This window comes from Elephas maximus, chromosome 11 (genome assembly GCF_024166365.1).
Source record: "Elephas maximus indicus isolate mEleMax1 chromosome 11, mEleMax1 primary haplotype, whole genome shotgun sequence".
NCBI lineage: Eukaryota > Metazoa > Chordata > Mammalia > Proboscidea > Elephantidae > Elephas > Elephas maximus.
This window is the reverse complement of record NC_064829.1, coordinates 103,573,661-103,600,424: the sequence shown is the minus strand read 5'-3', so window position 1 is coordinate 103,600,424 and position 26,764 is coordinate 103,573,661. Positions and strand designations below refer to the sequence as shown.

The 26,764-nt window shown below is 44.0% G+C and overlaps 2 protein-coding genes across 2 annotated transcripts; both read left to right on the top strand.

The window, feature by feature from the left end:
* The first annotated feature begins 205 nt into the window (after window positions 1–205).
* LOC126085612 (peptidoglycan recognition protein 1-like) lies at window positions 206–4,654 on the top strand. The gene is made up of 3 exons (XM_049901190.1): window positions 206–711; window positions 3,721–3,842; window positions 4,371–4,654. The coding sequence occupies exons 1-3, from the start codon at window positions 428–430 to the stop codon at window positions 4,547–4,549; spliced, it is 585 nt and encodes a 194-aa protein (XP_049757147.1). The 5' UTR covers window positions 206–427; the 3' UTR covers window positions 4,550–4,654.
* A 16,435-nt stretch (window positions 4,655–21,089) lies between these two features.
* LOC126086252 (insulin growth factor-like family member 3) lies at window positions 21,090–26,457 on the top strand. The gene is made up of 3 exons (XM_049902416.1): window positions 21,090–21,105; window positions 25,903–25,959; window positions 26,084–26,457. Exons 1-3 carry the CDS (start codon window positions 21,090–21,092, stop codon window positions 26,455–26,457), a joined length of 447 nt encoding a protein of 148 aa, XP_049758373.1.
* The last annotated feature ends 307 nt before the right edge of the window (window positions 26,458–26,764 follow it).

Below are 26,764 nucleotides of genomic sequence, written 5' to 3'. Positions count from 1 at the left end.
TTTGAAAAGGAGCCCTTTGTCACTCAGTCCCTGCAGGAAAGAGAAGGGGGATGTCCCAAGACCCTGGGCCTCTCTCTGAAGTAAGTTTCTGGTAATTGTACAATGCCCCACTGAGAGGAGAGACAACACAGGGCGGGAATCCAGGTTCCTGGTCTTCCAGAAATCACAGGGCAAGGCTCACAGGCCCCGCCTCACCCTACTTCCGCTCTGGGTGAGTGGCCCACTGGCATTTTCATGCCCCCCCTTCTTTACCCTCTACCCCCAGACCTGACCACACTGCATCTTGCTCCTTCCCTACTAGAGGGGGAAGCGGAGTTTGGGGTCCTGCGTAACACCCTGGGGTGTGAAGCAAGCCTCCCCTCCCACCGCCGCGGGGCAGATAAAGGCGTCCTTTTTTTTTTTTCACCAGCCGTGTGCCCTGCCTGTCATGTCCCGCCACTGCGCAATGCTTACTTGCGCCCTCCTTGCCCTGCTCGCCCTGGGGGCGGCTCGAGCTCAGGAGACGGCCGCCTGCGGCTCCGTCGTGCCCCGGAGAGAATGGAAGGCCTTGGCGTCGGAGTGCAGAGACCGCCTAAAGCTGCCAGTGCGCTACGTGATAGTGTCGCACACGGCGGGCAGCACCTGCGCCTCCCCCGCCTTGTGCGAGCAGCAGGCCCGGAACGTGCAGTACTACCACATGCGGGAGAAAGGGTGGTGCGACGTGGGCTACAAGTGAGTGCGGAGGCCGTTTGGCCAGGGCAACGAACGACCCCAGGCTAGGAGGGGGCTGGCAAGGGGGAAGGTGTGCAGGCCCGGGAGCAGCAGAACCCGGTTCTAGGTCTGGTTCTGGAGCCTCCAGGCTGGCACCCTGGGCAATTCACTCAACCTCCAGGGGCCTTGGTTGCTCCCCAGGGCGGCCACAAAGGACTGGGAATATGTGGGCAGCACAAAGACACCTGAGGAGGGGGAAGGGGCTGAAGTCCCAGCTCTGCCCCCAGAGGAAGGAGCAGGTTTTGCCTAAGAGGGTCAAAGGTGTCCCCTGGTGCCTTTGTCAGGAGGCAGAAAACCAGGCTGCTCGGCTAATTGCTGGCTGAGTCCTGGCAGGTCACCCACTCACCTCTCTCAGCTTCAGCTCCCTCCTCTGCAAAGTCCCTAGGACGGTGGCCCACCTGATCATTAAATGAGCCAGTTCATGCAAAGCACTTAGACACTGCCTGGCATACAGTACGACAGTCAATTTGCGTTGAGTGAGCTTCAGCTGACAGAGGCCCCATCCTGTCAGAGTAGAGCTGTGCTCCATAGGGTTTTCAATAGCTGATTTTTTTTGGCAGTAGATCACCAGGCCTTTTTTCCGAGGCACCTCTAGGTAGACTTGAACCTCTAACTTCTCGGTTAGCAGGTGAGTCTTAACTGTTTGCACCACCCAGGCACTCTGGCATATAGTAAAAAAAAAAAAAAAAAAGTTTTTTAGGAGCCCCCAAAATACATGACTTATTGCTACTAGGCACCTGCTGTGTACCCGGCCACATGCTGGACACTGGGGTGGGGACACAGCCTTGAACAGTGTGAATCCAGCCTAGTCCGATAAGAGACCAACGGTGAGAAACAAGCAAAGGCAACAGGATGGACTCAGATGGTGATAGACGTGAGGGAAAAAAGGAACAAGGTGATGTGAGAGTGACCTTGGGAGCTAGAACAAGACCTACACAGGCTTCTCTGGAAGAATGGGGTGAGGGAAGGCCTCCCTGAGAACGTGGCTTTGAGTTCGCTCTGGGATGGGCTAGCTGAGAGAAGAGTGTCACAAGCCGGAGGCGCAGCAGGTGCAAAGGCCATGAGACCTAGTGGGCTGGTCACCTCTGAGGGGCAGAGGTCGGTGCGGCTGGAGGCAGATGGAGGTTGTTGTTATGTGCCAAAGAATTGATTTTGGCTAATAGCAATAGTTGTGAAACCCGTTGCCGTCAAGTTGATTTCGACTCATAGCAGCCCTATAGGAATGAAAAAATAGGAATGGTGGTAGGGGGTGTGAAAACAGATGGAAGAGGATGGTAGGGAAGAAATGGTGCAGGACCTGGTGGGCTACAATGAGGACTTTGGCTTTAACTCAACAGAAGCCACAGAGAGCTTTGAGCAAACAGGTGTGGGGTGACAGGTTTCTACACATGCTCTCTAGCGGTCGTGTGGGGAGAACACTGCAGGGAAGGGAGAGCCCAAAAGAGCAAGGGTGGTTACATCTGCCTCTGGCACCCAGGGCCACCAACTTCCCTTTGATGCAATAGGCTGGGGTCCTGCACAAGGGTTTGCACAGTGGGAGGGGAAGCTGGAACACCATGGGGTACGAGATGTTGTTGAACATCAGGGTCACAGGGAGCGCTTACTGGAAATGCAGGTTCCCAGGCCTCACCTCTAGACACTGCCACAGCAGGGCTAATGCTGGGCCCAGGAATCTGAAGACCCATCTCAGAGAAGTCCGGACTCCTCCAAGGCTCTTTCCACTCAAGATTTTATCCTGCAAAGACTCCAGTTTCAGGGTTTTGTTTCCAAGAGTCAGATTCTAAGTGTTTGCATCACGTAATGAGGACAGAGCCTGGCTCCGCAGCCTCAGGTCTAAATCACTTGACAGAAAAGCAGACTGAGGTGCGTTTCTTAGATTTCAGGATTCAGAGTCTGACTCTAACGTTCTGGGTCTTCCTTCCTGGTCATGTCACGTTCTGCCTCTAAGCCTCAGTTTCTTCACCTGTAAAATGGGGCTCCTAGCTGCACCCACGTGGTGGCGACTGTGGTTGAGGTTTAAATTAGATGCACCCATTTAATGAATACCAGACAATTCTAGCCCAGCCCTGGTGGCCGGCATCACTCTGGTGTTTCTAGGCTCCTTTGAGGCAGATTTTGGGAACCTGACCTCCTAAGTGGCAGATTCAGGACCCGAGATTCAGGAGTTCCAACATTCTGTGCACCCCCAGTGACCCTATGAGTCAGAGGGCAGAGCCACAGGTCTTGCAGCTCCAAGATGCTGGAGGCCTAGTTAATTCCAAAGTGCCCAGTCAGGCTCACTCAGTCAAATGTAGGAATGAGGAAGTCTCAAGGGTGGGCTGCCAGGACTGGAAACTTCAAGGAGGCAGGTGTTTTGGCTCCAGGGTCTGTGTCTGATTGTGACCCTAACCTGTGAGCCCCTGATCCCATTGCCCAGGTGGACCCAGAGGCCAGGAAGCAGGCTGCGGCAGGTGCAGAGCTTCTCAGTGGAGAATTCTGGGCGATTTGACCTTGGGCAAGTCACCTCACTTTGAGTCTCCACTTCCTCAGCTTAAAATGAGGATAACAACAGTACCTACCTTAGAGGGCAGCTGCGTGAAGATTCAGCAAAACCAGAGCTCAACAAATCCTCCCCGAGGCAGGAAAAAGCAAGAAATAAGATCACTTGGGTGGGAGTCAAGTCCTGGTTCTGCCCCTACCTGGCTGTGTGACCTTGGGCAGGTGGCTTCAGCTCTCTGATTCTGTCTATAAATGGGACCCATAGTGACTGTGGGGAGGAAATAAGGTGCATGTAGAGCTGTATTTGGCACGTGCAGGGACTCAAATGGCCACTGCCATTATTAGTAGGATGGAAGATTAGGGGATGAGAAGGGGGGTGCTGGGGAAATTTTATGAGTGGCATGAACAGGGGGATGAATGGAGGAGCGGGATGGAGACCTCCCCCAGGAAGCCCCCCTTGACTCATCAATTGACCCCTCCCCACCCCCACAGCTTCCTGATTGGTGAAGATGGTCTGGTGTATGAAGGCCGGGGCTGGAACTTCAAGGGCGCCCACTCAGGGCCCACCTGGAACCCTATGTCCATTGGCATCACCTTCATGGGCAATTACATGGGTGAGTGACTGGGGCAGGGCAGGGGGCTGCCATGGGGCCTGGAGGGTGGCAGCAGCAGGGGGTGGTGGTGGAGAGGCTCTGCCACCTACAAGCTCTGTGACCTTTTCCTGAGCCTCCTTTCCTCCTTTGGATAGTGGGTGTCATTTCTAGCCAAGGGTTGGGGTGTACAGAGAAGCTATTAGTCCAGGTGATGGCACCTAAGAAGTGCTTGTGAAATGCCAGCTATTATTTTGGGTAGGACCCAGAGGTCTGGGACAGAGGAGGGAGAATCAGCAATACCTGTTATGATACTTGCTGGGTAGAGGCCTACTCCGTGACAAGTGCAGATGAGAAAACTGAGGCACAGAGAGGGTAAAAAGTGACTGTTAGGGAGTGGCAGAGCCCCGATCTGGGACCAGATTCGAACCATACCTCTAACAGACAGATAGACTGACAGACAGGCACACGCACACGCACACGCACACGCACACACACAGCCTCCACCCTCCATGGAAACCCTGGCCTCACCCCTGCCTTTGCCTCCCCCAGAGCGGGTGCCCCCGGCCCGGGCCCTCAGGGCGGCCCAGAATCTGCTGGCCTGTGGCGTGGCACGGGGCGCCCTGAGCCCCCGATACGAGGTCAAAGGACACCGGGATGTGCAGCAGACGCTCTCCCCGGGCGACCAGCTCTACAACATCATCCAGACTTGGCCACAGTACCGCGAGTGAGGCCCTGCCTGCCCTGCCGTCTACCCCTCCACCGCTCCTCTCCCAGCACTATGGGAAACCCCACCCACTGTGTCCTCCTCCAATAAAGGTGCAGCTCAAACTGTGTTCTTCCTTGTACGGCCACGTGCCTCCCCTCCCTCTCTCCTGCCCACAAGACCACAGCCCTGCCCCTGCCCCCAGCATGGTCTTCCAGGGTGCTCGGAACCTAGAGGCCCCGACCCTGAACCAAGACCCCGGAGGTCCCAGCTCAGAAGCGACATCACAGCTCAGAACCCAGAGGTCTCAGGTCAGAGCCCAGGAATCGGCACCGAGTCAGCCCGGCTTCGGGGACGGCAGCTCGGGGTCCTCGAGGCGGAGCACCAGGCTGCAAGGCCCTCTCCCCTACCGCGCAGCCACACTGGTCCTGGCGCAGAATCTCTGCTTGGACCCCTTTGGGAGCGGGCTGCTCACTACCACGTGTCAGGCCACCCCTTTCATTGCTTTAGAGAGTGCAGAGCTTCTTCCTGAGCCTGAACGCTTGTCTGCCTCCCAGACACATCCAGAAATACACACAGGCCCTACGTACACCCCAGCCCCAAATCCTCTTCATTTCTCCCCACTCCACCCCCACCCTTCAGTCATAACCTCAGGGGGTCCCAAAGGCAAATATGTTTATTTACAAATAGCACACACCCTCCCACCCAGCATGCATTGCGGAGGAGGGACGGGGACGGGGCGGGGCCTCACACCTGGAGACACCACCCCCCCAGAACCAGGAGAGGCGGAGCCTCACCTGGAGACTCCCCCAGCACCAGAAGGGGCGGGGCCTTACACCTGGAGACCGCAGCACCAGGAGGGGTGGGGCCTGGCGGGGCTGGGAGGCTCTCCGGCCCTGCCCCCACGCTGTACCCCAGTGGGAGTGGAGCGGGTGGAGGGGGAACATCCCCTGTGCGGTCACGACCGCGTGTCCAGCCGGTTCATGTATTCCTGCAAGGCCTTCAGGCGGGCGTCTATTTCCGCCATGTCGGCCGCCTGGTGGTCTGAGCTGTAGTCTGTGGGGGCGGGCATGCAGGTGGGGGGCTCTGAGGGGCCCGACACGCTGCCCTCCGGACCATCCCAGCGGGCTCCGGGGCTAACGGGGGAGGCGAGAAGGAGAGTCCCAGGCTCACCTTTGATGGGGACCCAGCCCCCCGAGTTGCCCAGGCGTCTATGGTGGCCGCGCTCCAGGGGGGTGGACTTCTGCTGCTGCTGGGGGAGGCAGTAAAGGGGGTCAGGCTTCCTCCCCCACTCCTGCCCCTCGCCCCCAATTCCACTGGAAGGTCAAACCTCAAAACCCACTACCTCAGAAAAAAGGGGCTGACAGAAACTGGGCACTTACTATGCGCAAAATAACCTCCTTGTATCTTCACAACTACTCCCTGAGGTGGATATTATTACCATTCCCATTGAACAGATGGAGCCTGGTGGTGCAGTGGTTAAAGCGTTCGCCTGCTAACCAAAAGGTCGGCGGTTCCAATTCACTAGCCGCCCCTTGGAAACCCAAGTACTATTCAAACTTTTTCAGAGCATATAAAAAGAAGGAATACTCTCAAATTCATTCTAGGAAGCTAGCATAACCGTGAGACCAAAGCCAGGCAAAGACACCGCAAAAAAAAAAAAAAAAGAAAGAAAATTACAGACCAATACCTCTCATTAATATAGATGCAAAAATTCTCAACAAAATTCTAGCCCTATAAAAAAGCCCTATAAAAAAATAGTAGTGTAAAAATATCAGTTTCTCCACAGCTTTTGACAGTTTTTTTTTTTTAATGTGTCTTTATGGCTTGACTTCTTTCAAAAAAGATTTTCTACACTGGCGTTATTGCTGCTACAGGGTAAAGAAAGACAAAAGCATACATATAAGTTATTTTGTTTTTTTAATATAACGCACTGGATTACATTTTAATAGTTTTATTGAGATATGATTCAACCCATGCAATGAACTCAGGAGGTCAGACCAGCCTTTGTCCGTCTTCCTAATGTGGTTTTTGCAGCCCCCACACTTCTGGATGAAGCTGCAGTTTCCTAATACATCCCTGAAATGACTCTGAAGAGTAATAAACATTGCAGACCTGGAGGTGGGTTGAGATGCAGAGTATATGGATCTCTAGAAACTTCCAGGGGGGCGGAGTGTGGAAGGTCTAGAAACAGCTGGTGCTTAGTGGAGGGCTTCCACTCAGAGAAGGGAGAGCCAAGGAATCTTTCACAACTGGGCCTCCCCTTGGCAGTGATCAAAGCAAGACGCTCACAAGGGTTACAGCTTTGAAAGGCTGCAGAGTGCCATTTATACTGAGGTCAGGGGGCCAAGAAGGTGGCAGCCAGTTGAAACAGGTTTAGAGGTCTTCTGTTAAGTTTATATATATATATATATACATTTTTTTCCTTATACATTGCTATGACAGTGTTCCACTCTGCTTAGCAATGTGGCTGCTTATGTTGCAATATGACTAGGTCAGGCTCCCTGGGTGTGGCTGCAATGACTTCCCATATCAGCCACAGTAAAGGTCCCAGCCAGGTTCCCCCGCTGCTCTCCCATCAACTGCTCTGGAGCCTCGCCCAGAAGCAAGGTGCCCAGAATCCTGGGGAAGTCAGCCCAGCCCCAAGTCCAGCCTAAGTGTCATTGCATCCCTCATATACCTCCAAACCTCAAACCTACTTCTCTCTCCTCTGTTCAGTTGTGGACTTCCCACCTCGTAACCACCTTTGTGTCATACCTGATTGAACTGCAGTCTCTCAATCTGCAAATTTCAGACTCTTAACTCTTCCCAAAGCCCTCTCTGTATTTCCAAATCAGTTCAGGCGCAGGACGGTCCCATCATCACAGTGTTGCTCTAAGGGGTTGTAGCTCTCGTCCTCACACCTGGGTGCCAGCCTGCACATCCACAGTCCAGAGTCTGGGGGAGTCAGAGCTGGAGCAGGCTCCAAGGCCCAGCCTGGGGTCTTTGGGGGGCCCCATCCACAGTGCTGCCTTCTCCCTCCTCCCCTTCCTCCCCACTACACCTGTCCTCACCTGTGACTCCTTCTGAGTCTGAGTCTAGGAGTTCAAGACTCCTTCCTAAAGTTAGTCTCAAAACCCACTCTGAGCTGTCACCATCAACAAAGAAGCTCAGTGACATCATCCTGTGCCCCATGAAAGTAGCCATCATTCTTATTTCCCTTTCTCTTCTTAGCTGCCGTCTTCACTTTTGAATGATCACCCTTCCATGATCTTTATCATTTTACGTTTTATATTTAGGTCTTTGATCCATTTTTTGTTAGTTTTTGTGTATGGTGTGAGGTATGGGCCCTCTTTCTTTCTTTCTTTCTTTTTTTTTTTTTTACCAGTGGACATCCAGTTTTGCCAGCACCATTTGTTCAAAAGACTATCTTTTCCCCATCTCATGGACTCAGGTCCTTCGTCAAAGATCAGCTGACCATAGGTGGATAGATTTATGTCTGAGTCCTCAATTCTGTTCCATCGGTCTATGTGTCTGTTGTAGCAGTATCAGACTGTTTTGACTACCATGGCTGTAGAGTAGTTTCTGAGATCAGTAGTATGAGGCCTCCTACTTTGTTTTTTTTTTCTTCAATAATGCTTTGTTTATCCAGGGACTCTTTCCTTTCCATATAAAGTTGGTGATTAGTTTTTCTATCTGGCTAAAGAATGCTGTTGGTATTTGGGTTGGGATTGCCTTATATCTGAAGATTGATTTGGGTAGAATTGTCATGTTCACAATGTTGAGTCTTCCTATCCATGATCATGGTATGTTTTTCCATTTATGTAGCATGTTTTGGATTCTTGCAGTAGTGTTTTGTAGGCTTCTTTCTATAGGCCTTTTGCGTCCCTGGTTAGACTTATTCCTAAGTGTTTTATCTTTTTTAGGTGCTATTATCAATGGTATTATTTTCCTGTCAAAGTTTTCTTTGTTGGTATATAGGAATCCAACTGATTTTTATACTTTTATCTGTGTCCTGCTACTCTGTTGGATCTTTCTATTAGTTCCAGTAGTTTTCTTGTGGAATCTTTGGGGTTCTGTATGTGTAGTATCTTATCATCTGTGAATAAGGATAATTTTACTTCTTCCTTTCCAATTTGGATGCCCTTCCTTTCTTTTTCTTGTTTTATTGGTCTAACTAGGACTTCCAAGACAATGTTAAATAGGAATGGTGATAAAAGGCATCCTTGTCTTGTTCTCCTTGTCAGGGGGAAAGCTTTCAGCCCCTCTCCATTGAGAATGATGTTGGTTGTTGGTTTTGTATAGATGCCCTTTATTATGTTGAGGTATTTCCCTTCTATACCTATTTTATTGAGTTTGTTTTTATCAGGAGTGGGTGTTAGACTTTATCAAATACCTTTTCTGTGTTGATTGAGATGACCATGTGATTCTTTTCTTTTGTTCTATTTATGTGGTGGATTATGTTGATTGATTTTCTAATGTTGTACCATCTTTTCATACCTGGTATGAATCTCACTTGGTCATGGTGTATTGTATTTTTGATATGATGCTGAATTCTATTGGCTAGGATTTTGTTGAGAATTTTTGCATCAATATTAATGAGAGGTATTGGTCTGTAATTTTCTTTCTTTCTTTTTTTTCCTATGGTGTCTTTGCCTGGCTTTGGTATCAGGGTTATGCTGGCTTCATAGAATGAGAGTATTCCTTCTTTTTCTACGCTCTGAAATAGTTTGAATAGTACTTGGATGAGCTCTTCTCTGAATGTTTGGTAGAATTCTTCAGTGAAGTTGTCCAGGCCAGGAATTTTTTTTGGGGGGGGGGCGGCGGGGGAGTTCTTTAATTGCCTCTTCAATCTCTCCTCTTGTTATCAGTCTGTTCAGACTCTCTGTCTGTTTGTGTTAGTTTAGGCAGGTAGTGTGCTTCTAGAAATTTGTCTATTTCGTCTAGGTCTCAAAATGGTTGGAGTACAATATTTCATAGTATTCTGTGATGATCCTTTTTTATTTCAGCTGGGTCCATTGTAATGTCCCCCATCTCATTTCTTATTTGGACGATTTGATTCCTTTCCTGTTTTTCTTTTTGTCAGTTTGGCCAATGGTTTGTCAGTTTTGTTGCTCTTTATAAAGAACCAATTTTTGGTCTTGTTGAATCTGTTGTTTTTCAGTTCTCTATTTCTACTCTAATCTTCATTATTTCCTTTCATTTGGTGACTGGGTTTCTTTTGCTGTTCTCTTTCTATTGGTTCGAGTTGTAGGGCTAACGTTTTGATTTTGGCCCATTCTTCTTTTTTGATGTGTGTGCTTATTGCTATAAATTGACCTCTGAGCACTATCTTTGTTGTGTCCCAGAAGTTTTGGTATGATGTGTTTTCATTCTCATTTGACTCTAGGAATTTTGATTCCCCCTTTTCTTTCTTCTATTCCCCATTTGTGTTTAAGCAAGGCGTTATTCAGTTTCCATGTACTTGATTTTTTTCCCTTGTTCTTCCTGTTATTGATTTCTACTTTTATGGCATTGTGGTCAGAGAAAATGCCCTGTGTTATTTCTATGTTTTGGATTTTAGTGAGGGTTGCTTTGTAGCCTAAACTGTGGTCTTATCTGGAGAATGTCCCATGTGTGTTGGAAAAGAATGCATACTTCGCTGCTGCTGGGTGGAGTGTTCTATATATGTCTATGAGGTCAAGTTGGTTGATTGTGGCCTTTAGATCTTCCGTATCTTTGTTGAATTTCTTTCTAGGTGTTCTATCCTTTACCGGAAGTAGTGTGTTGAAGTTTCCTACTAATATGGTGGAACTGCCTATTTCCCTTTTCAGTGATGTTGAGTTTGTTTTATGTATTCTGGACCCCTGTCATTGGGTGTGTAGATATTTATTAAGATTATGTCTTCTTGGTGGATTGTCTCTTTAGTCATTATATCATGTCCTTCCTTGTCTTTTATGGTGGATTTTGTCTTAAAGACTATTTTATCTGTGATTAGTATTGCTACTTCTTCTCTTTTTTGATTACTGTTTGCTTGATATATTTTTTCCATCCTTTCATTTTTAATATATTTATGTCTTTGTGTCTAAGATGTGTCTCTTGTAGGTAGTATATTGTTGGGTCATCCTTTTTTATCCATTCTGCCACACTCTGTGTCTTTACAGTTGCATTTAATCCATTTACATTCAGTGTGATTATTGATAGGTACGAGTTTATTGCTGTCATATTGTTGTCCCTTTTTTTGTGTGTGTAGTGCTGACTTTTTATTTGTTCCTGTTACTTTCCTGTGCTGAGTTCCCTTTGTCTGTGGATTTTCTTTTCGTTTCTTTCATTGTTATAGATTTTGTGTTTACCGAATCTTTATGTTTTTCTTTTCTTTTTTTTATTTTGATGTGTTAACTTTCTCTGTGGTTACCTTGAAATTTACCTGTATCGTTCTAAGTCTGAGCCAGTCTTTCATTACTTGATATTGCCTTACTTCCTCTCTATTTGAAAGTTCTATACTGTCTTATGCTGGGTTCTCTAGAGAAGCAAAAGCAGTAATATATATATGTGCGTGTGTGTATTATGTTGTTGTTGGGTGCTGTAGAGTCGGTTCCAACTCATAGCAACCCTGTGCACAACAGAACGAAACACTGCCTGGTCCTGAGCGATCCTTACAATCGTTGTTATGCTTGAGCTCATTGTTGCAGCCACTGTGTCAATCCACCTCTGTGAGAGTCTTCCTCATTTCCTCTGACCCTGTACTTTGCCAAGCATGATGTCCTTCTCCAGGGACTGATCCCTCCTGACAACATCTCCAAAGTATGTAAGACACAGTTTCGCCACCCTTGCCTCTAAGGAGCATTCTGGCTGTACTTCTTCTAAGACAGATTTGTTCATTCTTTTGGCGGTCCATGGTATATTCAATGTTCTTCGCCAACACCACAGTTTAAAGGCATCAATTCTTCTTTGGTCTTCCTTATTCATTGTCCAGCTTTCACATGCATTTGATGTGATTGAAAATACCATGGCTTGGGTCAGGCGCACCTTAGTCTTCAGCGTGACATCTTTGCTCTTCAACACTTTGAAGAGGTCCTTTGCAGCAGATTTACCCAATGCAATGCATCTTTTGATTTCTTGACTGCTGCTTCCATGGCTGTTGATTGTGGATCCAAGTAAAATGAAATCCTTGACAACTTCAGTCTTTTCTCCGTTTATCATGATGTTGCTCATTGGTCCAGTTGTGAGGATTTTTGTTTTCTTTATTTTGAGGCGCAATCCACACTGAAGGCTGTGGTCTTTGATCTTCATCAGTGAGTGCTTCAAGTCCTCTTCACTTTTAGCAAGCAAGGTTGTGTCATCTGCATAATGCAGGTTGTTAACGAATCTTCCTCCAATCCTGATGCCCCATTCTTCTTCATATAGTCCACCTTCTCGTATTATTTGCTCAGCATACAGATTGAATAGGTATGGTGAAAGAATACAACTCTGATGCACACCTTTCCTGACTTTAAACCAATCAGTATCCCCTTGTTCTGTCTGAACAACCTCCTCTTGATCTATATAAAGGTTCCTCATGAGCACAATTAAGTGTTCTGGAATTCCCATTCTTCCCAATGTTATCCATAGTTTGTTATGATCCACACAGTCGAATGCCTTTGCATAGTCAGTAAAACACAGGTAAACATGCTTCTGGTACTCTCTGCTTTCAGCCAGGATCCATCTGACATCAGCAATGATATCCCTGGTTCCACGTCCTCTTCCGAAACCAACCTGAATTTCTGGCAGTTCCCTGTCGACATACTGCTGCAGCTGTTTTTGAATGATCTTCAATAAAATTTTGCTTGCATGTGGTATTAATAATATTGTTCTATAATTTCTACATTCGGTTGGATCACCTTTTTTGGGAATAGGCATAAATATGGATCTCTTCCAGTCAGTTGGCCAGGAAGCTGTCTTCCATATTTCTTGGCGTCGATGAGTGAGCACCTCCAGCGCTGCATCAGTTTGTTGAAACATCTCAGTTGATATTCCATCAATTCCTGGAGCCTTGTTTTTCGCAAATGCCTTCAGAGGAGCTTGGACTTCTTTCTTCAGTACCATCGGTTCCTGATCATATGCCACCTCATGAAATGGTTGAATATTGACTAATTCTTTTTGGTATAATGACTGTTTGTATTCCTTTCAGCTTTTTTTTGATGCTTCCTGCATCATTTAATATTTTTCCATGGAATCCTTCACTATTGCAACTTGAGGCTTGAATTTTTTCTTCAGTTCTTTCAGCTTGAGAAACGCCGAGCATGTTCTTCTCTTTTGGTTTTCCATCTCCAGCTCTTTGCATATGTCATTATAATACTTTGTCTTCTCGAGACACCCTTTGAAATCTTCTATTCAGTTCTTTTACTTCATCAATTCTTCCTTTTGCTTTAGCTGCTCGACATTCGAGAGCAAGTTTCAGAGTCTCCTCTGACATCCATCTTGGTCTTTTCTTTCTTTCCTGTCTTTTCAATGACCTCTTGCTTTCTTCATGGATGATGTCCTTGATGTCATGCCACAACTTGTCTGGTCTTCGGTCACTAGTGTTCAGTGCATCAAATCTATTCTTCAGATGGTCTCTAAATTCAGGTGGGATATACTCAAGGTCATATTTTGGCTCTCGTGGACTTGCTTTGATTTTCTTCAGCTTCAGCTTGAACTTTTATATGAGCAATTGATGGTCTGTTCCACAGTCGGCCCCTGGCCTTGTTCTGACTGATGATATTGAGCTTTTCCATCATCTCTTTCCACAGATGTAGTCAATATGATTTCTGTGTGTTCCATCTGGTGAGGTCCATGTGTATAGTCTCCATTTATGTTGGTGAAAGAAAGTATTTGCAATGAAGAAGTTGTTGGTCTTGCAAAATTCTATCATTCGATCTCCGGCATTGTTTCTATCCCCAAGGCCATATTTTCCAACTACTGATCCTTCTTCTTTGTTTCCAACTTTTGCATTCCAATCGCCAGTAATTATCAATGCATCTTGATTGCATGTTTGATCAATTTCAGACTGCAGCGGCTGATAAAAATCTTCTATTTCTTCATCTTTGGCCCTAGTAGTTGGTGTGTAAATTTGAATAACAGTCGTATTAACTGGTCTTCCTTGTAGGGGTATGGATATTATCCTATCACTGACAGTGTTGTACTTCAGGATAGATCTTGAAATGTTCTTTTTGATGATGAATGCAACACCATTCCTCTTCAAGTTGTCATTCCCAGCGTAGTAGACTATATGATTGTCTGATTCAAAATGGCCAATACCAGTTCATTTCAGCTCACAAATGCCTAGGATGTCGATGTTTATGCGTTCCATTTCATTTTTGACGATTTTCAATTTTCCTAGATTCATACTTCACACATTGTGTATATTATATATATATATAAAATATATATATATACACGTATATATATATATATATACACGTATATATGTATACATATATTTGAAGGAAATGGCTCATGTGGTTGTAGAGGCTAAAAGGTCCAAAGTCCATGGGTCAAGATAGCCGCTTCCCCTGATTCACCTAACTGCAGGGGCTGACGAACCCAAGATCGGCAGGTCACAGAGCAGGGCTGTTACTCACAGGCTTCGAAGATTGATGAATCCTACGATCAGCAAGTAAAACTGCAAGTAAACTGCTAGTTCAAGTTCTAAGAACCAGAGGTCAGACAAACAGGAGTCAGCAGCAGGATCCAGCATAAGTAAAAAGTCCCCAAGCCTCGCCAGAATGTCCACTTACATTCAGTGCAGGCCACACACCCAAGGAAATGCCCTTTCAACTGATTGACTACTCACAGCAGATCCTGTCATGGGGGTGTTCGCATATTAAATCTCAACAGGGAACCTATCACATTATACAACTGCCAAAACACTGAGAATAATGGCTCAGCCAAGTTGACCTAAAATCATAACCATCACATATACCTATGCCGTTTAGTCTCCCTTTTATTGTTTTGACATTTTCGTCATTTACAATTGACGTTTCTGTTTCCCTGTTTTAAGTCTTTTAGCTTTGTTTTGTTATCGAGAGTGCTTTACCTTGTTTGGTATCTGGGTGATGCTTTCCTGGGCCCTAGACTCTTGTTGTTGTCTGATGTTGTTGGTTCTCTATCTGAAGGACTCCCTTCAATTTCTTGTAAGTTTGGTTTTTATGAATTCCCTTAATTTCTGTTCATCTGGGATGTCCTAATTTTGTCATCTTATTTGAGAGTTTTGCAGGATATATAATTCTTGATAGGCAGTTTTTTTCTTTCAAGGTTTTATATATGTCATCCCATTGCCTTCTTGCTGCCATAGTTTCTGCTGAGCAATCAGACTTTACTCTTATTGTTTCCCCTTTGTAAATGACTTTTTGTTTTTCTTGAGCTGCTCTCAGGATTCTTTCTTTGTCTTTGTTTTTTGTAAGTGTGATTATGATTTGTCTTGGTGACTTCCTTTTGGGGTCTATCCAATATGGGGCTCATTGAGCTTCTCTGATGGTCAGCTTTTTGTCTTTCATGATATTTGGGAAGTTTTCTGCCAGCAAATCTTCAACAATCTTCTCTCTGTTTTCCATTTTCTCTCCCTGTTCCGTAACTCTGATCATGCACAAATTTTTGCTCTTGTCTGTGTCCCACATAATTCTTAGGTTTTCTTCATTCTTTTCTCTGATTTTTCCTCAAACAAAGTAGTGTCAATGAATTTGTCTTCAATCTTGCTGGTTCTGTCTTCCATTATTTCAGATTTGCTCCTAAACCTTCTATTGAGTTGTCCATTTCTGAAATTCTGTTGTTTATCTTTTGGATTTCTAGTTGCTACTTTTCTATGATTTCTAATTGTTAATTTATTTAGACACTTTGTCCTTGTATTATTTTCCTGTATTCTTCTACTGCTTAGTGTTTTCCATGATTTTGTCTGTGTTTTCCTTGATCTCTTTCCTAATCTCTTGGAGAGCCCTAAATATTAGTCTTTTTAATTTCCTATCAGGTAGTTCCAATTCTTTTTCTTCTGCCAAAAGGTCATTTGATTCTTTATTTTGGTCATTTGCTGGAGTCATGTCCTGATTTTTTTTTTTTTAAATATGTTTTGATATTTCTGCTGTCTCTGAGACATTGAGGTATTATTTTCTTTATTTATTGAATGTACGTTTCATCCTGCTTTTTTGTTTTGTTTAGATATATCAGGGCAGGCAGACTGGGTGTGCTTTGCTGCTTGCTTATCTATGGGCATGATAGCTCTCACTACCTTATTCGGGTGGGTAGGACAGCAGCAGGCAGGGAGAGCTCGCTTTGCTGTACACTGGTTTGATGAGGTGGCTGAGGGTAGACTGGGCAGGTGCTGTCTACCTCCTGATGTTGATTCAGCAGTGTGGGAGAGCTCACAGCCCCTTACCTTACGGGCAGGGGTGTCAGATGAAGAGTGGTGTGGGCGTGCTTTCCACCATTCAGCAGCTGGTTGAGCAGTGGGCAGGGCGGGTAGTGTGGGCCCGGTGTGGTGGCAGGCCTGAGTGTGGGGGGGCACTCTAGCTGCAGTGGTGGCGGGAACCAGTTGGAAGGGGTGGAGGTGGCATACAGAGTTAGGTGGGAGGGAGAAAGAAAAGAGAGAGAAAGAGAAAAAAGAAATAAAAAAGATCAGCTTGGTGGGAGCCAATGCGTGGAGGCAGGTTGGAGCCAGGGGCTGGCAGGAAGGGGGGTAGGTGGTGTATGGAGTTAGGTGGGTGAAAGAAAAGGAAGAAAAAGAAAAAAATGGTGGCATAGTGGGGGACAGTGAGTGGGGGCGGGGTGGACCTGGGGGCCAGTGGGAAGGGATGGGTGGTGGTGTATGGGGCTAGGCGAGAGGGAGAAAAAAAAAAAGAAAAAAATAGTTGTATGGTGGAGCTGGCAGGAAGGGGGAGGAGGTGGTGTATGGGCTAGGTGCGAGGGAGAAAGAAAGGAAGAAAGAAAAAAAAAAAAGCTACACCATGGGAGTGGGGTGGGGTGGTCCCAGGGGGTGTAGGGGGACTTGTATTGTGGGCCCCAGCAGTACGGGCTGCTGGGTTGGGGACTTCTTTTTTCTACTCACAAGAAGGGTGAGGGGTGGGAAAGCTTGCTTCTCTGATTACTGGGTGCTCTGTCTCCTGTTGGGAGCTCTGTGAAGTTATCTTCCCATACTCCCTGTCCAGGACCATTGCTGGTTGTATTTCAAGATGGCGACACTGTGCCATGTTCATTGGCAGGGGACCTCCAGTCTGTATCTCTCCTCGTTCTCTGTCAGTTTCTTCTTCTATCTGGTGTTTGATCTAGTTCTTTATTCCTTCATTTGATGCTCAGGTTTCCAGGTCTAACAATTGTATCTGTTTTACTTAATTTTTTGGGTCTTTGCTGCAGGGGGATGGCATGCGGTGTCTCTCTAGGGTGCCATGTTGGCTCCACCTCCTATTTTATTCTTTTTGATGCTGCTGTAAATGAAATTTTTTTTTTAATTTTATTTTTGGATTATTCTTTGCGAGTGTATAAAATACAATCGAATAATTAAAAAAGAAAAAAAAAGGCCAGACTTACCAGACCGGTTGAGACTAGTTTAACCTCTGAGACTATCGCCCTCAGATACTCTTTAAACTTTGAACTCAAACAACTCCCAGAGGACACCTTTCAGCCAAATGACCGTTTGGCCCATAAAATAAATAATACCACTCGTGAGTACTGTGCTCCACAAAATGGTTGTCTAGATGAAACCAAATGGTTAACATTTACCCTAGACCAAAAATGAGAAGGCTAGGGGGGACAGGGAAGCCAGATTAATGGAAACAGTACAACCAAAATGGAGATAACAAGAATGCAGATATATTGTTAAATGAGAACCTAATTTTCAGTGTAAACTTTCACCAAAAACAATTAAAAAATACAATTGCTTTTCATGTGTTGATCTTGTATATTGTAATCTTGCTGAACATATCTATTAGTTCTAACAGAGGTTTCAGTGGCTTCCTAGGATTTTTTTTTTTATATACATTGTGCCATTTGCAAGTAGAAAGAGTTTTACATCTTTCTTTCCAATCTGGATGCCTTTTGTTTCTTTCTCTTAACTAATTGTCCTGGCTTGACCCTCTGGTACCATGCTGAATGGAAGGGGTGATTGAACATGCTTGTCCTGTTCCAATGTTAGGGAGAAAGCTTTCAGCCCTTGGCCATTAAGTATGAAGTGAGCTATGGGCTTACTATAGCTGCTCTTTATCAGGTTGTGAAACTTCTATTCTTATTTATTCATTTATTTATGTTATGCAGGGGTGTTGGATTTTGTCAAATACACTGGTTTTTTTTTGTAATTTTTTTGTGCTTTAAGTGAAAGTTTAGGAATCAATTCAGTCTCTCATATAAAAATTTATATACACCTTGCTATATACTCCTAGTTGCTCTCCCCCTAATGAGACAGCACACTCCTTCTCTCCACCCTGTATTCCGTGTCCATTCAGCCAGCTTCTGACCCCCTCTGCCTTCTCATCTCCCCTCCAGATAGGAGCTGCCCACATACTCTCATGTATCTCCTTGATCCAAGAAGCTCACTCCTCACCAGTGTCATTTTCTATCTCATAGTCCAGTCCAATCCCTGTCTGAAGAGTTGGCTTTGTGAATGGTTCCTGTCTTGGGCTAACAGAAGGTCTGGAGACCATGACCTCTGGAGTCTTTCTAGTCTTAGTCAGACCATTAAGTTTGATCTTTTTATGAGAATTTGAGGTCTGTATCCCACTGCTCTCCTGCTCCTTCAGGGATTATCTGTTGTGTTCCTTGTTAGGGCAGTCATCTAGTTCTTCTGGTCTCAGGCTGATATAGTCTCTGATTTATGTGGCCCTTTCTGTCTCTTGGGCTCATAATTACCTTGCATCTTTCGTGTTCTTTATTCTCCTTTGCTCCATGTGGGTTGAGACCAATTGATGCATCTTAGATGGCTGCTTGCTAGCGTTTAAGACCCCAGACGCCAACCTCCAAAGTGGGATGCAGGATGTTTTCTTAACAGATTTTATTATGCCATTCGACCTAGATGTCCCCTGAAACCATGGTCCAAAACCCCCCGCCCCTGGTACTTTGGACTTCGAAGCATTTGGTTTATTCAGGAAACTTCTTTGCTTTTGTTTAGTCCAGTTGTGCTGACCTCTCCTGTATTGTGTGTTCTCTTTCCTTTCACCTAAATTAGTTCTTGTCTTCTATCTAATTAGTGAATAGCCCTCTCCCTCCCTCCCTCCCCACTCTCATAGCCATCAAAGAATATTTTCTTCTCTGTTTAAACTGTTTCTTGAGTTCTTATAATAGTGGTCTCATATAGTATTTGTCCGTTTGCAACTGACTAATTTCACTCAGCATAATGCCTTCCAGATTCCTCCATGTTATGAAATGTTTCACAGATTCACCATTGTTCTTTATTGGTGTGTAGTATTCCATTGTGTGAATATACCATAACTTATTTATGCATTCATCCATTGATGGGCACCTTGGTTGCTTCCATCCTTTTGCTATTGTGAACAGTGCTGCGATAAACATGGGTGTGCATATATGTGTTCATGTAAAGGCTCTTATTTCTCTAGGATATATTCCGAGGAGTGGGATTGCTGGATCGTATGGTAGTTCTATTTCCAGCATTTTAAGGAAGAGCCAAACCGATTTCCAAAGTGGTTGTACCATTTGACATTCCCACCAACAGTGTATAAGTGTTCCAGTCTCTCCACAACTTCTCCAACATTTATTATTTTGTGTTTTTTTTGGATTAATGCCAGCCTTGTTGGAGTGAGATGGTATCTCATTGTAGTTTTGATTTGCATTTCTCTAATGGCTAATGATTATGAGCATTTTCTCATGTATCTGTTAGCCGCCGGAATGTCTTCTTTGGAGAAGTGTCTGTTCATATCCTTTGCACATTTTTCAATTGGGTTATTTGTACTTTGTTGTTTAGGTTTTGCAGTATCGTGTAGATTTTAGAGATCAGACACTGATTGGAAATGTCATAGCTAAAAACTTCTTCCCAGTCTGTAGGTAATCTTTTTACTTTTTTGCCGAAGTCTTTAGATGAGCATAGGTGTTTGATTTTTAGGAGCTCCCAGTTATCTAGTTTCTCTTCTGGTGTTTGTGCATTGTTAGTAATGTTTTTATACTGTTTATGCCATGTATTAGGGCTCCTAGCATAGTCCCTATTTTTTCTTCCATGATCTTTATCGTTTTTGATTTTATATTTACGTCTTTGATCCATTTTGAGTTTGTTTTTGTGTATGGTGTGAGATATGGGTCTCGTTTCATTTTTTTACAGATGGATATCCAGTTATGCCAACACCATTTGTTAAAGAGACTGTGTTTCCCCCATTTAACTGACTTTGGGCCTTTGTCAAATATCAGCTGCTCATATGTGGATGGATGTATGTCTGGATTCTCAGTTCTGTCCACTGGTCTATGTATCTATTGTTGTGCCAGTACCAGGCTATTTTGACTATAGTGGTGGCATAATAGTTTTTAAAATCAGGCAGTGTGAGGGCTCCTACTTTGTTCTTCTTTTTCAGTAATGCTTTACTTATTCAGGACCTCTTTCCCTTCCATAAGAAGTTGGTGATTTGTTTCTCCATCTCGTTAAAAAATGTCATTGGCACTTGGTTCGGAATTGCACTGTATCTATAGACCGCTTTTGGTAGAATAGACATTTTTACAATGTTAAGGCTTCCTATCCATGAACAAGGTATGTTTTTCCGCTTATGTAGGTCTCTTTTGGTTTCTTGCAGTAATGTCTTGTAGTTTTCTTTGTATAGGTCTTTTACGTCTCTGGTAAGATTTATTCCTAAGTATTTTATCTTCTCGGGGACTGCTGTAAATGGCATTGATTTGGTGATTTCCTCTTCCGTGTTCTCTTTGTTGGTGTAGAAGAATCCAATTGATTTTTTTTAAATTAATTTTTATTAAGCTTCAAGTGAACATTTACCATTCCAATCACTCTGTCACATGTAGGTTTACATACATCATACTCCCTTCTCCCACTTGCTCTCCCCATATTGAGTCAGCCCTTTCAGTCTCTCGTTTCGTGCCAATTTTGCCATCTTCCCTCTCTCTCTATCTTCCCATCCCCCCTCCAGTCAAGAGTAGCCAACACACTCTCCAGTGTCCACCTAATTTAATTGGCTCACTCTTCATCAGCGTCTCTCTCCCCCGCCGCTGACCAGTCCTTTTCATGCCTGATGAGTTGTCTTCGGGGATGGTTCCTGTCCTGTGCCATCAGAAGTTCTGGGGAGCATTGTCTCTGGGATTCCTCTAGTCGCATTCATATCATTAGGTATGGTCTTTTTATGAGAATTTGGGGTCTGTATCCCATTGGCCTCCTGCTCCCTCAGGAGTTGTCTGTTGTGCTCCCTAGCAGGGCAGACATCGATTGTGGCCGGGCACCAACTAGTTCTTCTGGTCCCAATTGATTTTTGTGTGTTTATCTTGTATCCTAATACTCTGCTGAACTCTTCTATCAGTTTCAGAAGTTTTCTTTAGCATTTTCTGTGTATAAGATCATGTCATCTGCACATAGAGATACTTTTACTTCTCCCTTACCAATATGGATACCCTTTATTTATTTATCTAGCCTAATTGCCCTGGCTAGGACCTCCAGCACGATGTTGAATAAGAGTGGTGATATAGGACATCCCTGTCTGGCTCCCATTTTCAAGGGGAATGCTTTCAGACGCTGTCCATTTAGGATGATGTTGGTTATTGGTTTTGTATAAATGCCCTTTATTACGTTGAGGAATTTTCTTTCTGTTCATATTTTGCTGAGTCTTTTTATCACGAATGGGTGTTGAACTTTGTGAAATGCCTTTTCTGCATCAGTTGATAAGATCACATGGTTCTTGTCCTTTTGTTTTATTTATATGATGGATTACATTAATTGTTTTTCTAATATTGAACCATCCCTGTGTAGCTGGTATGAACCCCACTTGGTCATGGTGAATTATTGTTTTGATATGTTGTTGAATTCTATTGGCTAGAATTTTGTTGGGGATTTTTTCATCTAAGTTCATGAGGGATATAGGTCTGTAATTTTCTTTTCTTGTGGTGTCTTTACCTGGTTTTGGTATCAGGGATATGCTTGCTTCATAGAATGAGTTTGGAAATATTCCATCTTTTTCTATGCTTTGAAATACCTTTAGTAGTAGTGGTGTTAACTATTCTCTGAAAGTTTGGTAGAACTCTCCAGTAAAGCTGTCCAGGCCAGGACTTTTTTGGGGGGGAGTTTTCAAATTACCTTTTCAATCTCTTCTTTTGTTATGGGTTTATTTAGTTGTTCTACCTCTGTTTTTGTTAGTTTAGGTTGGTAGTGTGTTTCTAGGAATTCATCCATTTCTTCCAGGTTTTCAAATTTGTTAGAGTATAATTTTTCGTAGTAATCTGTTATGATTCTTTTAATTTCAGTTGGGTCTGTTGTGATATCGTCTGTCTCATTTCTTAATTGGGTTATTTGCTTCCTCTCCTTTTTTTCTTTTGTCAGTTTGGCCAATGATTTATCAATTTTGTTAATTTTTTCAAAGAACCAGCTTTTGGTCTTGTTAACTTTCAATTGTTTTTCTGTCCTCTATTTCATTTAATTCTGCTGTAAGTTTTACTATTTGCTTTTTTCTGGTACCTGAGGGTTTCTTTTGTTGCTCTCATTCTATTTGTTCAAGTCATAGGGATAATTCTTTGATTTTGGCTCTTTCTTCTTTTTGTATGTATGCATTTATTGATATAAATTGGCCTCTGAGTACTGCTTTTGCTGTGTCCCAAATGTTCTGATAGAAAGTGTTTTCATTCTCAGAGGATCCTATGAATTTCTTTATTCCATCCTTAATGTCTTCTATAACCCAGTCATTTTTGAGCAGGGTATTGTTCAGTTTTCAAGTGTTTGATTTCTTTTCCCTGCTTTTTCTGTTATTGATTTCTATTTTTATGGCCTTATGGTCAGAGAAGATGCTTTGTAATAACTTTATGTTTTGGATTCTGTTAAGGCTTGCTTTATGACCTAATATGTGGTCTATTCTAGAGAATGTTCCATGTATGCTGGAAAAGAACGTATACTTGGCTGCTGTTGGGTGAAGTGTTCTGTATATGTCTATGAGGTCAAGTTGTTTGACTGTGGCATTTATATCTTCCGTGTCTTTATTGAGCTTCTTTCTGGATGTTCTGTCCTTCACTGAAAGTGATGTATTGAAGTCTTCTACTATTATTGTGGAGCTGTCTCTCTCTCTTTTCAATGCTGTTAGAGTTTGTTTTATGTATCTTGCATCCCTGTCATTGAGTGCATAAATATTTAATATGGTTATGTCCTCCTGGTATGTTGTCCATCTAATCATTATGTAGTGTCCTTTTTTTACCCTTTGTGGTAGATTTAACTTTAAAGTCTATTTTGTCAGAAATTAATATTGCCACTCCTGCTCTTTTTGGATTGTTGTTTGCTTGATATATTTTTTCCATCTTTTGAGCTTTCGTTTGTTTGTGTCTCTAAGTCTAAGGTATGTCTCTAGTAGGCAGCATATAGATGGATCGTGTTTTTTAAATCCATTCTGCCACTCTCTGTCTCTTTATTGGTGCATTTAGTCCATTTACATTCAGCGTAATTATGGCTAGGTATGAGTTTAGTGCTGTCATTTTGATGTCTTTTTTTGTGTGTGTTGTTGACAGTTTCTTTTTCCCACTTAATTTTTTGTGCTGAGTGGTTTATCTTTATATATTGTCTTTTCCTCTTATTTGTAGTTGTTGATTTTGTTTTGGTGAGTTTATTTTTTTCTTGTATTTTATTTTGATGAGCAGGACTTTTAGTCTCCTTTGTGGTTACCTTAATATTTACCCCTATTTTTCTAAGTTTAAACCTAACTTTTATTGCTTTATGTTGCCTTGACTTCCTCTCCATATGAAGGATCTATGACTACATTTCTTAGACCCTCTTCATTGTTTCAATGTTGTCTTCTTTTACATAATGACACCACTGTTTCCCTGTGTTGAGTGTTTTTGTTTTTTTTTTAATCTTGATTTATTTTTGTGATTCCCCTATCTGGGTTGACATCTGGTTGCTCTGTCCTGTGTTCTAGTCTTGGGTTGATATCTGATATTATTGATTTTCTAACCAGAGAACTCCCTTTAGTATTTCTTGTAGTTTTGGATTGGTTTTTACAAATTCCCTAAACTTCTGTTTATCTGAAAATGTCCTAATTTCACCTTCATATTTGAGAGACAGTTTTGCTGGACATGTGATCCTTGGCTGGCAGTTTTTTTCCTTCAGTGCTTTGTATATGTCATCCCATTGCCTTGTTGCCTGCATGGTTTCTCCTGAGTAGTCTGAGCTTGTTCTTATTAACTCTCCTTTGTAGGTGACTTTTTGTTTATCCCTAATCACTCTTAAAATTCTCTCTTTATCTTTGGTTTTGGAAAGTTTGATTTTAATATGTCTTGGTGACTTTCTTTTAAGATCTACCTTATGTGGAGTTCAATGTGCATTTTGGATAGATATCTTCTCATCTTTCATGGTATCAGGGAAGTTTTCTGCCAAGAAATCCTCAACAATTCTCTCTTTATTTTCTGTTATCCCTTCCTGTTCTGGTACTCCAATCACTCGTAGGTTATTTCTCTTGATAAAGTCCCACATTCCTAGGGTTTCCTCATTTTTTTAAAATTCTTTTTATCTGATGTTTCTTCGAATATATTGGTGCCAAGTGTTTTATCTTCAATCTCACTAATTCTTACTTCCGCTTCCTCAGTTGTGCTACTCTGACTTTCTATTGAGTTGTCTAATTCTGAAATTTTATTGTTAATCTTCTGAATTTCTGATTGCAATCTCTCTATGGATTCTTGCAGCTTATTAAATTTTTCATTATGTTCTTGAATAACCTTTTTAATTTCTTCAACTGCTTTATCTGTGTGTTCCTTGACTTGTTCTGCATTTTGCCTGATCTTGTTCCTAATGTCTTGAAGAGTTCTGTATATTAATCTTATGTATTCTGCATCTGGTAATACCAGGAAGACACCTTCATCTGGAAGATTCCTTGATTCTTTGTTTGAGAGCTTGTTGAAGTGATCATGGTCTGCTTCGTTATGTGATTTGATATTGACTGTTGTCTTCAAGCCATCTGTAAGTTATTTATTAGTTTATTTTGTGTTTGCTTACTGTATCCTAGCTTCTTACTTTGTTTTGTTTTGATATGCCCAAATAGGCTGCTTGAATGAGCTAGCCAGATTATTTTTGCCTTTGAAGCTCTGACATCCTGTCACCAGATGGCTAGAGCTCTTACCAGGTATATAAGCCTCAGAGTCAGTTCACCTTTTTTGTATGGATTCAGCTCAGGTGTCCAGGTAGTTGTTCACAAACTGTGTGGTGCAGGCTGTCTCCTACAGTCTTAGAGGAGCCTGGGTGATTGCTGTAGACACAGGTATCTTGTTGCAGCAGGGGGTTATGCTCTGAACAAGGCAGGGGGCTTACAAACATCCCCCCAAGTGTCTGTGAGGAATGTGCGTCCCTGTTCCTTAGAGCACACGGGTGGGTTCTGCAGCCAGACTGTGGGTACCCAATGCTTTTGGTTGTAAGGACTATGAGGTACCACTTATCCTTGGACCCCTGTCAGGGGTGGCTAGGTGATGTGGGTGGAGCCAACAGTCCTTAGGCCCCTGATGTGGGTAGGTGAAGACCTTGTTTAATAGGAAAAGCAGTGTCAAACATCAAATACTCATCTCTCCACTGCACAGCTGAAACAGTTGCAGTCTGCCAACAAGGGTCTATTCTCCTGAAATGGGCCCACACAGATCCATGCAGGGGGAAAGGTATTCAACGTCCGTGGACCATTTGTGCCTGGGCAGGAGCCGCTTCCATCCTGAGCTCCCCAGCTTAGTGGAGCTGGCAGATTATCTTTTCCCCCAGTTGTGAATATATTCCTTTTCCAAGGCCGGGAGAATGGCTAAGGGCACACAGCAGGGCCTATCTCAGGCCCAGGGAAATCAACAGCCACGAAGCTGGCTTGGGGGCTGGGGGTGTGGTAAAATAAATGCATGTATTTAGCTTTTGCCGGGAGCGCCGTTCTTCTCCAGTTCCTGAGGTGTTAGTAGGTTGTGTTACTTGCTGTCTTTCCCTGAGGAAACAGCCTCTGCTGTGGTCCCTCCAGGGAATGGTGCCTGAGGGTTCCAGGTGATTCAGGTCTGGCAACTCCTCGCCAGTTCTGAACCATCTCTCCCTTCCCCTGCTGCTCAGTTCGTCTTCTAACTTTGCCTTTGATGTTCACGGCTCCTAGCTTGTCATATATATAAGCATTTCATTTGTTTTTTCAGGTCTTTGTTGTAAGACGGATCACCAGAAGCATCTGACTACTCTGCCATCTTGGCCCCACCTCAAATACATTTGCTTTTGACATCTTTTTCTTTTTGATCATCTTTTGACGTGATCATGTGTCCCCTTTTCTCCTCCTCCAGCTCCTGCCTATGTGTTATCAGTCTTCCTTCTCCTCCAGTGCTCAAAGGTAATCACAAGTGAGTACAAGAATGGGAAAGTTGAATAGGTTGTCTTGGGAAGGGGGTACGTGTTCATAGAGAGCTCCCATTTGGGGGTTAGTGCCTGGTCCTCCTTTGGCTCACACCAGCAATGTCTGCCCAGACTCCTCTGTTAGCTCTGGACTGTGGATGTGCCAACCAACACCCAGATGTGAGGACCAGATCTACAACCCCTTGGAACAGTGCTGTGATGATGAGACCGTCCTGCCCCTGAACAGGACCCGTTGCTGTGGCCCCAACTGCAATTTCTGGCCCTGCTTTGAGCTCTGCTGTCCGGAGTCTTACGGCCTTCAGAAGTTTGTTGTGAGGTCGAAGGTTCTTGGAGTAAAGTCCCAGTGCTCCTCCTCCCCCATCTCCAGGGATTGCAGCCAGGTGAACACCCTGCCCCTAGCTATGGGGGCAGGGAGGGGAAATGAGGAGAGGAGTCTGCGTATCTGGGCTACTCCTTTTGAGAATCCTCTGACCTCTAACTTCTGACAGTTACTTGAACCTTTCCATTCATCTCCTTGTCTGTGTTTTATAATTTCTTGGTTTCTTCTTGTTTTTTCAGATAAGATGTTGAAGAAAACCAACTTTCCCTAAGTCATTCTTGGAAAGAGAGGCTGGGGTATGCCCCATAATCTGAGCAATAGGTGAAGAAGCCTGGGATTAACACCTTCAGAGACCTGAAGGTGGGGGTGAGGGAGGGTACCCAATGAGGAGTCTGACTCCTGGCTAAAGCTGACGTGTGATTTTCCAGGCCTGAGCACAGGCGATTAAAAAGCCTCATGGGGAAAGGTGCCTT